This window comes from Cebus imitator, unplaced genomic scaffold, assembly GCF_001604975.1.
Source record: "Cebus imitator isolate Cc_AM_T3 unplaced genomic scaffold, Cebus_imitator-1.0 Scaffold99, whole genome shotgun sequence".
Lineage (NCBI taxonomy): Eukaryota > Metazoa > Chordata > Mammalia > Primates > Cebidae > Cebus > Cebus imitator.
The window spans coordinates 389,854-403,630 of NW_016107414.1; the positions used below are offsets into that span (position 1 = coordinate 389,854).

Sequence of the window (13,777 nt, forward strand, 5' to 3'; positions counted from 1 at the left end):
TTTTTTTAGAGATGAGGCCTTGCTCTGTTGCCCAGGCTGGAGTGCAGTGGCATGATCACGTCTCACTGCAGCCTACATCACCCAGACTGAAGCAGTCCTTCCACCTCAGACTCCCGTGTAGCTGGGACTACAGGCATGCACCACCACACCTGGCTAATTTTTTTATCTTCTGTAAAGGTCTCACTATGTTGCCCAGGCTGGTCTCCAACTCCTGGGCTCAAGTAATCCCCCTGCCTCAGCCTCCAAAGTGCTAGGATTACAGGCATGAGCCACTGCACCTGGCCTTGCCCTTGTTCTTGAAAGATGTTTTGGCTAGCTTGCTGGAATGAAAGCTGTCCTCTCTCAGCACAGTGGCAATGCTATCCACTGTTTGCCTGCTCCCCCTCTCTATTCCACAGGAGTCCAGTGACAATCTTAAATCATTCCTTCATAGGTGTATTGATCTTTTCCTTCTCTTCGCATGTTCTGCAGTTTTACCATGCTGTATCTTTTTTTTTTTTCTGAGATGGAGTCTTGTTCTGTCCCCCAGTCTGGAGTGCTGTGGCGCTATGTCAACTCACTGCAACCTCCACCTCCCATGTTCAAGCGATTCTCCTACCTCGGCCTCCCAAGTAGCTGGGATTACAGGCACACACCACCATGCCCGGCTAATTTTTGTGTTTTTAATAGAGACAGGGTTTCGCCATGTTGGCCAGCTCATCTCAAACTCCTGATCTCAGGTGATCCACCCGCCTCAGCCTCCCAAAGTGCTGGGATTACAGGCGTGAGTCACCACACCTGGCTCATGCTGTATCTATTTATTTATCCTGCCTTGAATTCTTTAGGCTTTCTGAATTTGATGATTTGTGTCTTTCATTATTCTTGAAAACTCTCAGACAATACCTTTTTTTCAATTTAATTTTACTTTTTTATTGTGGTAAGATACACATAACGTAAAATTTACTATCTATCGTTTTTAAGTATATTGGTATTAAGAGCATTCCTACTGTTGTTCAGCCATCACCATCATTCATCTCTAGGACTCCTTTCATCTTGCAAAACTAGAACTCTGTGCCCCTTAAACAGTAATTCCTCATGCTCCCTCTCCGAAGCCCCTGGCCACCACCATTCTGTGTTCTACCTCTATGAATTTGACTAGTCTAGGTACTTCGTGTAAATAGAATCATACAATATTTGTCCTTTTGTGACTGGCTTATTTCGCCTAGCATAAAGTCCCCAAGTTTCATCCATGTTGTATCATATGTGACAATATCTCTTTTAAATGTTGTCCCGGATGGGTATAGTGGTTCACGCCTGTAGTCCCAGCACTTTGGGAGGCCAAGGCGGGCAGAATGCTTGAATACAGGGGTTCAAGACTAGCTTGGGCAACATGGGTGGGAAAGATGGGGTGAAACCCCATCTCTACAAAAAATGCAAAAAATACATATATATATATATATATATATATATATATATATCCACACATGGTGGTGCATGCCTGTAGTCCCAGTTACTCAGAAGGCTGAGGTGGGAGGATGACTTGAGCCCGGGAGGTCAAGGCTGCAGTCAGCTATGATTATACCACTGCACTCCATCCTGGGGTGACAGAGTAAGATCCTTTCCCAAAAAAAGGAAAAAAAAAAAGGATAAATGTTATTTTAACCTCATTCTCTCACCCTTTACGTCTTGTAGTTTGATCAGTATTCAACTAATATTTTTCAGGCTATAGGTTGTTTTCTAACAGTAGCTTATAAAATCAATGTAGTAGATGCTTACCAGTGTAGATAAAGAAAGAGAATAGAATATATTGGAGTGTATTGTGTTATGTCATGAAACTTTTGTTTTAGTTGTATTTATTAACACACACATATTGTAGAGTGAGTCACAAGTAAAATACACTATTACTGTGGATTGTGAAAGAGAAAGAGAGAAGTCTCATACCCTTCTTCATGTCTCTTAACCTCTCTGTCATATCTTAATGTGTCATCTTTATGTTCCACGTTCTGGATATTTCTTTTATTTTTTTTATTTTTTATTTTTTTTAAATGGGATTTCACCGTGTTGGTCAGGCTGGTCTTGAACTCCCAACCTCAGGTGATCTGCTTGCCTTGGCCTCCAAAGTGCTTGGATTACAGGCATAAGCCACCACGCCTGGCCCATTCTGGATATTTCTTCAGAAATTTCTACCAGTCACTAATTATCTCTTAGGCTGCTGATAAACCTTTTTCAGGAGTTTATCACTTTGTTTATTAAGTCTATAAGTTCTATTGTGTTCTTTTATATATCCAAGTAGTTATACTTACAGGTTGTGTTTTTTCCTTTTTTTTCTTTGAGACAGGGCCTCCCTCTGTCACCCAGGCTGGAGTGCAGTGCTGTAATACTGGCTCACTGCAGCCTCTATCTCCTGGGCTCAAGCCATCCTCCCACCTCAGCCTCCCGAGTAGCTGAGACTACAGGCACGCCACCACACCCGGCTAATGTTTGCATGTTTTGTAGAGATGGGGTTTCACTATATTGCCCAGGCTGGTCTTGAGCTCCTGAGTTTATACAATCCGCTCGCCTCGGCCTCCCAAAGTACTGAGACTAAAGGCATAAGTCATTGCTCCTGGCCACATTTATAGGTTTTTAACACTGGTTCCAAGCTCCTCTGCCCTCCCCAAGGGAATGGTGCCATGGGAGCTTTAGAGTTGGTTTATTCTGCCAGCTCACTTTGGTAAGGGGAAGCCCATGTTCCTATCACTGTGGCCGCTGTGTAAATAAGCTCACTGAGCAAGCAATAGCACAGCTATAGGAAAGGCTTACTGTCATCTACAGAACGTGCCAGCTTGTCCACTCCATCAGTAGAGTGGCTGCTGCAGTAGATGCCCTTGGGTGGGCATTCACATGAGACACCATTGTCTTCACACCCATCTGAAGAGGTACTGTATCCACCACCTCCTCCCAGACCTCCTCCCCAGACATCCACATCTGCTCTCTCCGTCCCTGATCATCCACTGCCCAGGGACCCGTGCACCTCTGTGCTCTTGGTCATTTCTCAGCCACACAAAGTATACAGCTGAACACACTGCTTGGGGTTCTGCTAAATGCATGAATTCTTTTATATTATAATCCTGCAGCCCACCCAATGAAAGCTGGAGTATAATTTTCAGCAAGGTCGAAAATCTACAACTAGGCTGAGCACACGGTGGCTCACGCCTGTAATCCCAGCACTGTGGGAGGCTGAGGCAGGTGTATCACTTAAGGTTGGGAGTTCAAGACCAGCCTGACCAATCTGGAGAAAACCTGTCTCTACTCAAAACACAAAATTAGCTGGGCATAGTGGCACATGCCTTCAATCCCAGCTACTTGGGAGGCAGAGGTTGCAGAGAGCCAAGATCGTGCCATTGCACGCTAGCCTGGGCAGCAAGAGCGAAACTTGGTCTCAAAAAAAAAAAAGAAAACTACAACTACAAGAAATAAAGGATTATTTTAGGGCTCTGTAGACTATCTCTGGTTCTCTGTGAGTTAAGCTGAGAGTTTAGAGATCAGAGCGTGTCCTTTCCTTTCCATAATAGCTCCAGTGAACTCAGAAACAGCTATCTCACCCCATGGTCTGGAGGTCATCACTACCCTGTAAGTGTGGCAGTCCCGTGGCTCCTCATACACTTACTTCAGTGGGAATGTTATCACAATCATATGGTATTAGTAGTGATGTCAGTATGAGCCATTGATTACTTGTAATCACTGGTGTATGGTAAACTGGCTCTCTCAGGAGGAAATAATATCTATCGTGTTTGAAGATTCCTTTTATTTCCTTTTCTTTCTTTTTTTTTTTTTTTTTTTTTTTTTTTTTTTTTGGTTTTTTTTTTTTTTTTTTTTTTTTTTTTTTGTTGTTTGTTTGTTTGGTTGGTTGGTTTTATTTTTTTTGCGACAGGGTCACACTCTGTCACCCAGAACAGAGTGCAGTGATACAATCATAGCTCACTATAACCTTGAACTCTCAGCCTCCCAACATGCTGGGATTACAGCTGTGAGCCACCATGCCTACCCAGGCTTTGCAGACTTCTGTGGTATAAACACTCCACCATGACTGATTTTAGGCTGCCAATGGTTTGTCACTGAACACAGAGTTGAAAAGAGGCAAGTATGACTGGCTCTCACTAGCTGGCATTCAGCATCCCTACACTTGTATTCCGTTGATCATTGGCACTGCATTTAAGCATGAGGATGTGGCCAATCCAATCCCCAAATCCCTTCTTCAAGGGTCTGTTTCCTGGGACCACTCTTGGTACCAAGTGCTGTGTCCGTCAAGGTCCAGCAAGGAAAGCAGAAATTACACCAGTGGTTCTCACCAAGATAATTTAGTATAAGGAAATGGTTAAATAGGTAATGGAGAACCATCAAAGCCAAAAGAGAAAGACACTGAGGTATCGCAGGGTAGTTACTGCAGGAAACAACTATATTCCTCGGGTTGAGGGGACATAGGGAAGATGCTGAGGTTACGAGACCCCAGGAACTTAGAGGGAGGGCTTCATGGAGGTGGCCACAGACTCCTGAGGAGGGAGCACTGGCTGGCCAGGGCTGGGGCCTTCAAGGGGACACACTGAGGCTGCTTCTGGGACTGTCAAAACAAAGTGGAGAGTGGAACCACTACTGCCTTCAGATGAAAGGTCACTGCTGAAGCCACACTGTCAGGAACAAGAGCAGGACAGAAAGACTGGCCCCTTCTCCTCTCATCTGATTCCAAGTCTTCCTTGAGTGCCGCTCCCAGTGGAGCCTGAGAGAAAACCCGCTGACTGAGGAGAAATGACGTGTCCAGAGACTCGGCCCCCGTAGGTCAGAGCAGGCTGTAGAGGGTTAATTTGGAGCTGAGAGACAGCAGCTTCATAGCTACCAGTCCCTCTTTCATTTCTTTAAACGTAGTAAACACACTGATTTTTTTTTTAAGATTCAAGTCAAAATGGTTTTATTGTCATTCACATGTTTAATAGAAAAAGAAATGCAGCAAATGGCTCAGCCTGTATTAAAAAAACCTCAGGTGTTTGCAGGTTGGTTTGTTTACATCTGGGAGCAGAACTGTCCCCACATCAGGCACAGCAGCTGCCCTTCTCCAACGCCCCTTTGCAGAGGCAGCCCTGGGCACGGTTGGCACAGCCCACGGGGCGGCAGGAACAGCAGCTCTTCTTGCATGAGGTCCTTTGCACGCTGCCGTTGCAGGAGCTGGAGCATGAGCAGGAGTCACCAGTGGCGCAGGAGCAGTTGGGGTCCATTTCGAGCCACGGTGAGGCTGGAGATGTGAGACCATGAGGCATGTGGAAGGCATGCTGACATAGTGATTTTTATAGTCTGTTCGGTGCCTGACGTGTGTGCAGTTCTGATGGTATTGTTTCCACTGGCGTTGGCTCAGCGTGGCCTGTTTGCTTATTTGTTTTATAAACTTTGGCCTTATCTGTGAGAATTCTTGGAGGCCGAGCATTTCAGTCACCTCCAAAACTTAGTGGCCCAAACATCAACAACGATTTAATTATTCCCACTCACACTTGGGGGACTTGACTGGGCTCTGCTGGTGTTGCTCACTCAGAGCCTCTCATGTGGCTGTAGTAAAACGGGAGCTGGGCCTGTGCAGGAAGTTTAGGGCCAGCTACAAAGTTAAAGGGCATAGTTCCTAAGTCACTGTCCCGCTGAAACCGACTGCAAGTTTGTTGGTGTCTTCAAACCACCCTCCAGTTTGATAATTCACTGGAAGGACCCTCAGAACTCACTGAAAGCTGGTGTACTCACAGTTACGGTTTATTACAGGGAAAGTATACCGATCAAATCAGCCAAGGGAAGAAGAACACAGGGCAGAGGCCTCCAAATGTGGAGCTTCTGTCATCCTCCCCCACGGAGTCAGGATGTGATATGGTTTGGCTCTGTGTTTCCACCCAAATCTCACCTTGAATTGTAATAATCCCGACGCGTCGTGGGAGGGAGCCGGTGGGAGGTAATTGAATCCTGGGAGTGGGTTTTTCCCGTGCTGGTCTCATGATAGTGAGTAAGTCTCACGAGATCTGGTGGTTTTACAAAGGGAAGTTCCCCTGCACAGGCTCTCTCGCCTGCTGCCATGTAAGACATGCCTTTGTTCTTCCCTCATCTTCTGCCATGACTGTGAGACCTCCCTAGCTATCTGGGACTGTGAGGCATCCCCAGCCATGTAGAACTGTGAGTCCATTAAACCTCTTTCATTTATAAATTACCCAGTCCCAGGTATGTCTTTATTAACAGCGTGAAAACAAACTAATACAGTATGTGTGACTCTTAGTGTCAGTGTGTAACAAAGTGCATGGAGTATTACTATGGAGGCTTGCCTGAGCTTCAGTATCCACAGTTTTTACTAAAGCGCTATTATGTAGGTATGATTGATTGATTACTCACATGACTGATTTCAGTCTCCAGGTCAACTGATATCCCATGATCCCAAGCCCCCACCCTAAGCCACACTGTTACTCTTTGGTAGCCCCTTGCTGTCTGGCCAGCCCCCACTCCAAATCACATTGTTATGGTTATCTGGCATGACACTGGCTATCAAATGAACACTCCTATCACTCAGAATATTCTGAGGACCCAGAGATTACTTCCAAAACACCAGGACAAAGGCCAGATCTGTCTGGGTAAGGCCAAATTCTTCATTATCCAGGCTGGAATCACCGAAAGGCTTGCATGCTCACAGGTCTGGTGCCTGGCTGGAACACCTGGGACTCTGTGGTCATTTCTCTATGACTTACATGTTTTATCCCTGTGCTGTCTCTCCAGATCAAGGCTGCAGGTAGCAGGACTTTTTACACAGCAGCTCAGGGCTTGCAAGCTAGTGTCAGAGAGAGGGAGGGAGAGAGAGAAAGAGAAAGAGTCCCAGATGGAGGCTGTATCACCTTTTCTAACCTAGCGTCAGAAGTCATGTGGGGTTACTTGCTCACTGCATTTTATCCTTTGAAGCAGTCAAGAGGCCTGTCCAGGTTGAAAGGGTGGGGATGGAAACTCTGCCTCCTGGTGGGGTATGCCAAATTTCTAGGAGAACACATCGTGTAGGAAATATCATTGCAACCACCTGCAGAATATACATTCAGCCACACCTGGGCTGAAGGTGGCTCCTCCACAAAGAATTTGCCTTTGCCTTGTCTTATTCCAGGCAGAAGTGGGGGGTGGGCACTGACCAGGGTAGCTTTCAGGTCTCAGTTTAAGATTTTTAGACTGGCTGGGTGCGGTGGCTCACACCTGTAATCCTAGCACTTTGGAAGGCTGAGACAGGCGGATCACAAGGTCAGGAGTTTGAGACTAGCCTGACCAACATGTTGAAACCCCGTCTCTACTAAAAATGCAAAAAATTAGCCAGGCATGGTTGCACATGCCTGTGATCCCAGCTACTCTGGTGGCTGAGGCAGGAGAATTGCTTGAACCCAGGAGACGGAGGTTGCAGTGAGCCGAGACCATGCACTACACTGCAGCCTGGGTGACAAACTGAGATTTTGTCTCAAAAAAAAAAAAAGATTTTAGACCACCCAGGTAGTATGAATTTGGGCTATAAACCTTTAGGAAGGTGACCCTGTGCTCATGATTCTTGGAAGAATTGGCCTTTTCTCCTCGCTGAGTGCCTCCACCTGACATTTTTCCTTTAGGGCTGGGGCAGTGTTTTGGGCTTATTGTACACTGAAGGATCCTGCTAGACTTCCCAACTTGGGTGGGCTCTGAGCTTTGTCTTTTGTCCTATAAAACCCAAAGTACTGAGAAAATGAAAGCACTTGTTCACAGGATTCCACAGGCTTCCACAGTTCGCCAGTACAAAAACCAGCTTCAGGACTCAGCTTATCCCCAAGGGCTTAATCTTCCCTTCACTGATTGATTGGCTTCAGAACACTCTTTGTGCTGGCTCATCAATGCATTTAAAATGTTTTATCCAGCATGTGAGTTGTTTGGATGGAAAGGGTCACTCAGCATGTCTAATCCTCCATGTTGCCGGAAACAGAAGTCGCCAGAGTTTTTATGTTAAAAATACTTCATTGCATCCAGGCCTCAGATGTTAGTTTCTCATACCATTTCCCCAGAAATGGAAACCAGGACTTTTTGGAAATATGGATGATTCTTGTCCTGGAATGGGGAATATTTGAGGTGTACTTGGAATATCTTGAATGGGTAGAAAGTAAGGAAGTGCTCAAAAAATAAAACAATGGTAACATGTCACCAACTGGAGACACCAACTGGAAGAGCTCCCAATTGCCAAAGCCGTGACAATTTGAACAAAAATAAACAACATAGTATTGGATTGTAACTCAAAGTAGAAAATAGTCTGGGTACAGTGGCTCACACCTGTAATCCCAACACTTTGAGAGGTCAAGGCAGGAGGATCGCTTGAGCTCAGAAGTTCAAAACCAGCCTGGGCAATATAACAAGACTTTGTCTCGGCTGGGCGCAGTGGCTCACACCTGTAATCCCAGCACTGTGAGAGGCCGAGACAGGCAGATCACCTGAGATCAGAAGTTTGAGACCAGCCTGGCCAACATGGCAAAAAATTAGCCAGGCATGGTGGCACACACCTCCAGGTTGTATTCTCAACCTGGACAGGCCTTTTTGTATTCTACAGAAAATTAGCCAGACATGGTGGTGCACGCCGGTAATCCCAGCTTCTTGGGAGATGGAGGTAGGAGAATCGCTTGAACCCGGGAGGCGGAGGTTGCAGTGAGCTGAGATCATGCCACTGTACTCCAGCCTGGGAGACAGAGTGAGACTCCATAACAACGACAAAAAAGAAAAAATGGCTACTGACCCCAAGAAAATAATAATAAAAAAAAAAAGGAGAGAGACTTTGTCTCTACAAAAATAAATAAATCAAAGTAGAAAATAAATATCCTTGAGTCTATAATGACATAAATAAATGACTGAATAATAAACCGAGTAGAAGAGTTGTAAATAATTGATGTTAGATATATCCTCCCTCTAGGACATGGAACATAACTTCCACCCCTTAACTGAGGGCTATACTTAGTGGCTTTCTTCCAAAGAGTACAGGATGAAAGTGCAGGGAAAAGTAACTTTAATAGTGGAGACCCTGGGAAGCCATTGGTGAGCCATGTGATTGATGTCAGCATCATCATTGATAAGTTCTGCTGATAGTAGGTTTTCTTGATATAATGTGATGAGACATGTGTTTCACCTTTGCGGTCTTCACCCCCAAAGCCCGCCACCCCAGTCTACATCAGAAAATCTTAAACTGAAGAACATTCTAGAAAACACCTGGCTAGTACCTCTAGAGGGCAAGGTCATTAAAAACAAGGAAAGCGTCAGAAGTTGTCACAGCTCAGAGGAGCCCAAGGTGACATGACAAGTAAATGTAAGTTGGTCTCCAGAAACAAAGAAAGGCCATTAGAGGAAAAGCAAGGAAATCTGCATGAAATATGGAGTTAACAATAACATATTCATCATATTAACAATGGTTCATTAGTCGTGACAAATGTATCACACTAACGTATGTTAAGAATAGGGGAAATTGGGTGTTGTGTATATGGAAACACTTTTTATTATCTTTGTAACTTTTCTGTAACTCCAAAAGTATTCTAAATAAAGAAAAAAAAACCCGCTATTCTAAAATTAAAACTTGTTTAAAATTTTAAAAATTGAATTTGCAACCTCCTATGTTGGTGTTCTCTGTAGGGCAAGCTGTGATTGTTGCTGTCTGGCACTCAGACCCTTTGCTCAACCAGAACACACAATGCTGAACTGTGTTGAGGAAATGAGTGACTTTGTTGTCATCCTCTTCATCCCATTTCCTCCTTTGGAAACACTGCCACCTCTGGCTGTCCACGTCCCCGATCCTTCATGGCCTCACTCACTTACTCATCACTCTCTTTTTCTCTTCAATGCATTCATTCCTTCAGGTTTTAATAAAATTTGCAATCAGATTTTAATGGAATTTATCTATTTATCTATTTTTTTTGGTTTTTTTTGAGACGGAGTTTCACTCTTGTTACCCAGGCTGGAGTGCAATGGCGCGATCTCGGCTCACTGCAACCTCCGCCTCCTGGGTTCAGGCAATTCTCCTGCCTCAGCCTCCCGAGTAGCTGGGACTACAGGCGTGTGCCACCACACCCAGCTAAATTTTGTATTTTTAGTAGAAACAGGGTTTCACCATGTCGGCCAGGCTGGTCTCAAACTCCTGACCTTGTGATCCTCCCGCCTTGGCCTCCCAAAGTGCTGGGATTACAGGCGTGAGCCACCGCACCTGGCTGGAATCTATTTATTTACTTATGCATTTATTTATTTAATTTGTTATTTATTTTTTTTGCGTTTCCTCAGCATCAACTGTGTGAGCCTCCAGCATTGGATGCATTTAGACTCACTGTCTAGTGGGGGAATGTTGAAGAAAAACAAAATAATCACAATCTGTGATAAACACGAAAATAGATGAGAAGAAATCTATGAAGAGACAATTAGCTTTACTCTGGGGACTGAGAGAAAACTTTAAACCTCAGAGGATATTACAGAACAGTTTTGGAGAAAAAAAATCATAAGAAAGATCTTGCCAGACAGAAAAAAAAGGAAGGGCTCTCTCAGCCGAGGAGCAACAGCTGCAAAGGTCTTGGCTTCCGTGGGCTGCATGGGCTTCCAAGGGGAAAAGCAAGAGGAAATAACAGTCGCTCACATTCGCTGAGCTCCTGTTCGTCTGTTCTGGGTCCAGCACCTTATTAGCAGGTGTTTTCGTTTCCTACAGTTGCTGTAACAAATGATCACAAACAAAGTGACTGAAAACAACACATATTATTATCTTACAGTTCTGGAGGACAGATATCCAAAACGGGGTCCCATAAAGCTAAAATTAAGGTGATGGTAGGGCTGTGTCCTGTCTGGAGGCTCTAGGAAAAACCCATTCCTTGCCTGTTCCAGCTTCTCGAGGTTATGCACAGTCCTTGGCTCGTGGCCACTTCCCCATCTTCAAATCCAGCAGTGTAGCGTCTTTGGTGGTGTTTTTTTGTTTTGTGTTTTCTTTTTTTGAGACAGAGTCTTGCTCTGTTATCCAGGCTGGAATGCAGTGGCTCGATCACAGCTCACTGCAGCGTCAGTTGCTCCCAGGCTCAAACAATTCTCCCACCTCAGCCTCCCCACAGACTACAGGTGTGTGTCAACCCACCTGGCTTTTATTTTTTTATTATTTTTTTTTGGTAGAGAATGCACTAATAGGGCCGGGCGCGGTGGCTCAAGCCTGTAATCCCAGCACTTTGGGAGGCCGAGGCGGGTGGATCACAGGGTCAGGAGATTGAGACCATCCTGGTCAACATGGTGAAACCCCGTCTCTACTAAAAATACAAAAAATTAGCTGGGCATGGTGGCGCGTGCCTGTAATCCCAGCGACTCAGGAGGCTGAGGCAGGAGAATTGCCTTAACCCAGGAGGCGGAGGTTGCGGTGAGCCGAGATCGCGCCATTGCACTCCAGCCTGGGTAACATGAGTGAAACTCCGTCTCAAAAAAAAAAAAAAAAAGAGAATGCACTAATAATAACAACAATTGCAGCTGCCATTGGTCAAGGGCCCCATGCCAGGCACTGTTCTAAGAGCTGCATGTGTATTCCTCGTACATTCTCACAACAAAGAGAGAGTAATATTAGGATGTTCTTTGGTGTGCAAATGAGAACACTGAAGCATCAGGAGGTTTAGGAACTTGGCCCAGAGCCATGAGAAGCTGGAGATGGAGGACCTGGATGAAATAGACCACGGGGCAGATGAGAAGACGTTGCTTAGAAGTGGGAGCCATGGTGAGAGGGTCAGGGGCATGGGCTTATTTGTTAATTCTTTTACTGTCTGCCTCCCCACTAGACAGCCTGCTCCATGAGTGATCCATCTCTGCTGAACACCCTACCTCTAGCACCTGGCAAGGGCTCAAAGCATAACAAAGACTCAATAAATGCAAGAGTGCTTGACCAAATGAAGAAATGAATGAATGAATGAATGAATGAAGATTCAGAGTCACCAAGGGTTGAAGTTTCAGGACAAGCTGGCACACAGGATTTGTTAAAACCCTGCTCAGAGGTGGGGCACGGTGGCTCACACCTGTAATCCCAGCATTTTGGGAGGTTGAGGCAGGTGGATCACCTGAGGTCAGGAGTTCGAGACCAATCTGGCCAACATGGTGAAACACCGTTTCTACTAAAAATACAAAAATTAGCCTGGCCGGTCATGGTGGCTCATACCTGTAATCCCAGCACTTTGGGAGGCCGAGGCAGGTAGATCACCTGAGGTCAGGAGTTTAAGACCAGCCTGGCCAACACGGCAAAACCCCATCTCTACTAGAAATACAACAAAAATTTAGCTGGACAAGGTGGCACGTATCTGTATCCCAGTTACTCAGGAGGCTGAGTCAGGAGAATCGGGAGGCAAAGATTTCAGTGAGCTGAGATTGTGCCATTGCACTCCAACTTGGACGACAGAGCAAGACTCTGTCTCAAAAACAAAAACAAACAAACCAACAAAAATCCGCACTCAGACCCAGTAGCTCGGAGCTAGCCTGGATGGGGGATGGGGTAGTCATAGAACCAGGCACCCCCATATCTTTGCAAAAAGGCGTGCAATCATATGGCTAACCCTTGCCCACAGTGAGGAAGACTCCTCCAGACTCAGGCAGGAGGATGCGCCACCTCAGCTGAGGGTGTTAGTGAACTAGGTGGCTGTCAGTCAGGATGGATGGAGGAAGGTCTACGTTTTCTCTGCTTGTCCCCAAGAAGCAACTCTCTTCCAAGGCCCTGAACACCTTGGTTCTTCATTCCTGACTGTGAGCAACCAGGGGATGGATTCTTGGTCCCAAGCTCTGTGCCTGGCATATAAAAGGTGCTCAATAAATGTTTGATGAATGAGTGAAATAATGTAATTAAGAATTTGAGGGGGCACAGTTGAGGGAGAGAGTTTTTTCTCCTTAGGACTTGTCCCCAATCACCCAGAAGGCCACATTTGCATACAAATAATTGATATTCTAATTACAAATCATTTGTATTGATTTATTAAGCAGATCCCCAAAGCATCTCTAGAAGATAATTAGATTCCTCGCTCCTCAGGGGTAAGAGCTGCATATTTACCTCCTTGTTCCCTCCACCCCCTGGCAGTGTGAGGTGGAAGAACTGTATGATAAACGCTTGATGAGGCAGTGACTGAGGTAGTCTTAATTGTGGGGAGAGTTTAGAGGGTCCCCACAGATCATTCCCAGTGTGTTGAGGCAGTTGGGTGGGGGCAGGGGATGCATTTTGTTTGTGTGTGTGTCAAATTTGCAAATCTCTCTTTCCTCCAAGCCCTGGTGATTTTCCACTGCATGGCCTTCATTCATTGAGGAGACATTTGTGGAGGGGTACATGGGCAGAATGCCGAGGACCCAGAGACAAAAGACACGCAGACCCCTGTCTCCCCCTGTCTAGCCAGGAGACAGAGCAAGACAGAACCTTGTGTGACCCTGCCAAGGACTGGCTGGGGACGAGGGCCTTAGACCTCTCCCTGTGCTTTCTGTCTGCCTATCCCCAGGCCACCCCAAAGAAATGACAATAATACAGATACATTAAAAAAAGATTATGCAACCGGTGAGTGAAAGCGTCATTAGAAAACTTTGTTATTTTCATTGATCTGATTAGAAACTGTGCTTACTCTGCAAACGCAGCATCCCCACTCCCACTGTCCTTCTGACTAGTCAGCCACCCCAGGGTGTCTGAGAAGAGAAACTGCAGCAGCCTCTGCTTGTCAGCATCAGGAAGGAAATTCAGCATCCCTGAACATCGGAGCAAGGGAGGGGAGAGGGAGGGATGGGGGAGAGGAGGGGG

At 45.7% G+C, this 13,777-nt stretch overlaps 1 protein-coding gene across 1 annotated transcript; it reads right to left on the reverse strand.

The window, feature by feature from the left end:
• Positions 1-4,907: 4,907 nt before the first annotated feature.
• Positions 4,908-5,271, reverse strand: LOC108309945 (metallothionein-I, hippocampal-like). The gene has a single exon (XM_017536556.2). The coding sequence runs from the start codon at positions 5,268-5,270 to the stop codon at positions 5,046-5,048; it is 225 nt and encodes a 74-aa protein (XP_017392045.1). The 5' UTR covers position 5,271; the 3' UTR covers positions 4,908-5,045.
• Positions 5,272-13,777: the final 8,506 nt, after the last annotated feature.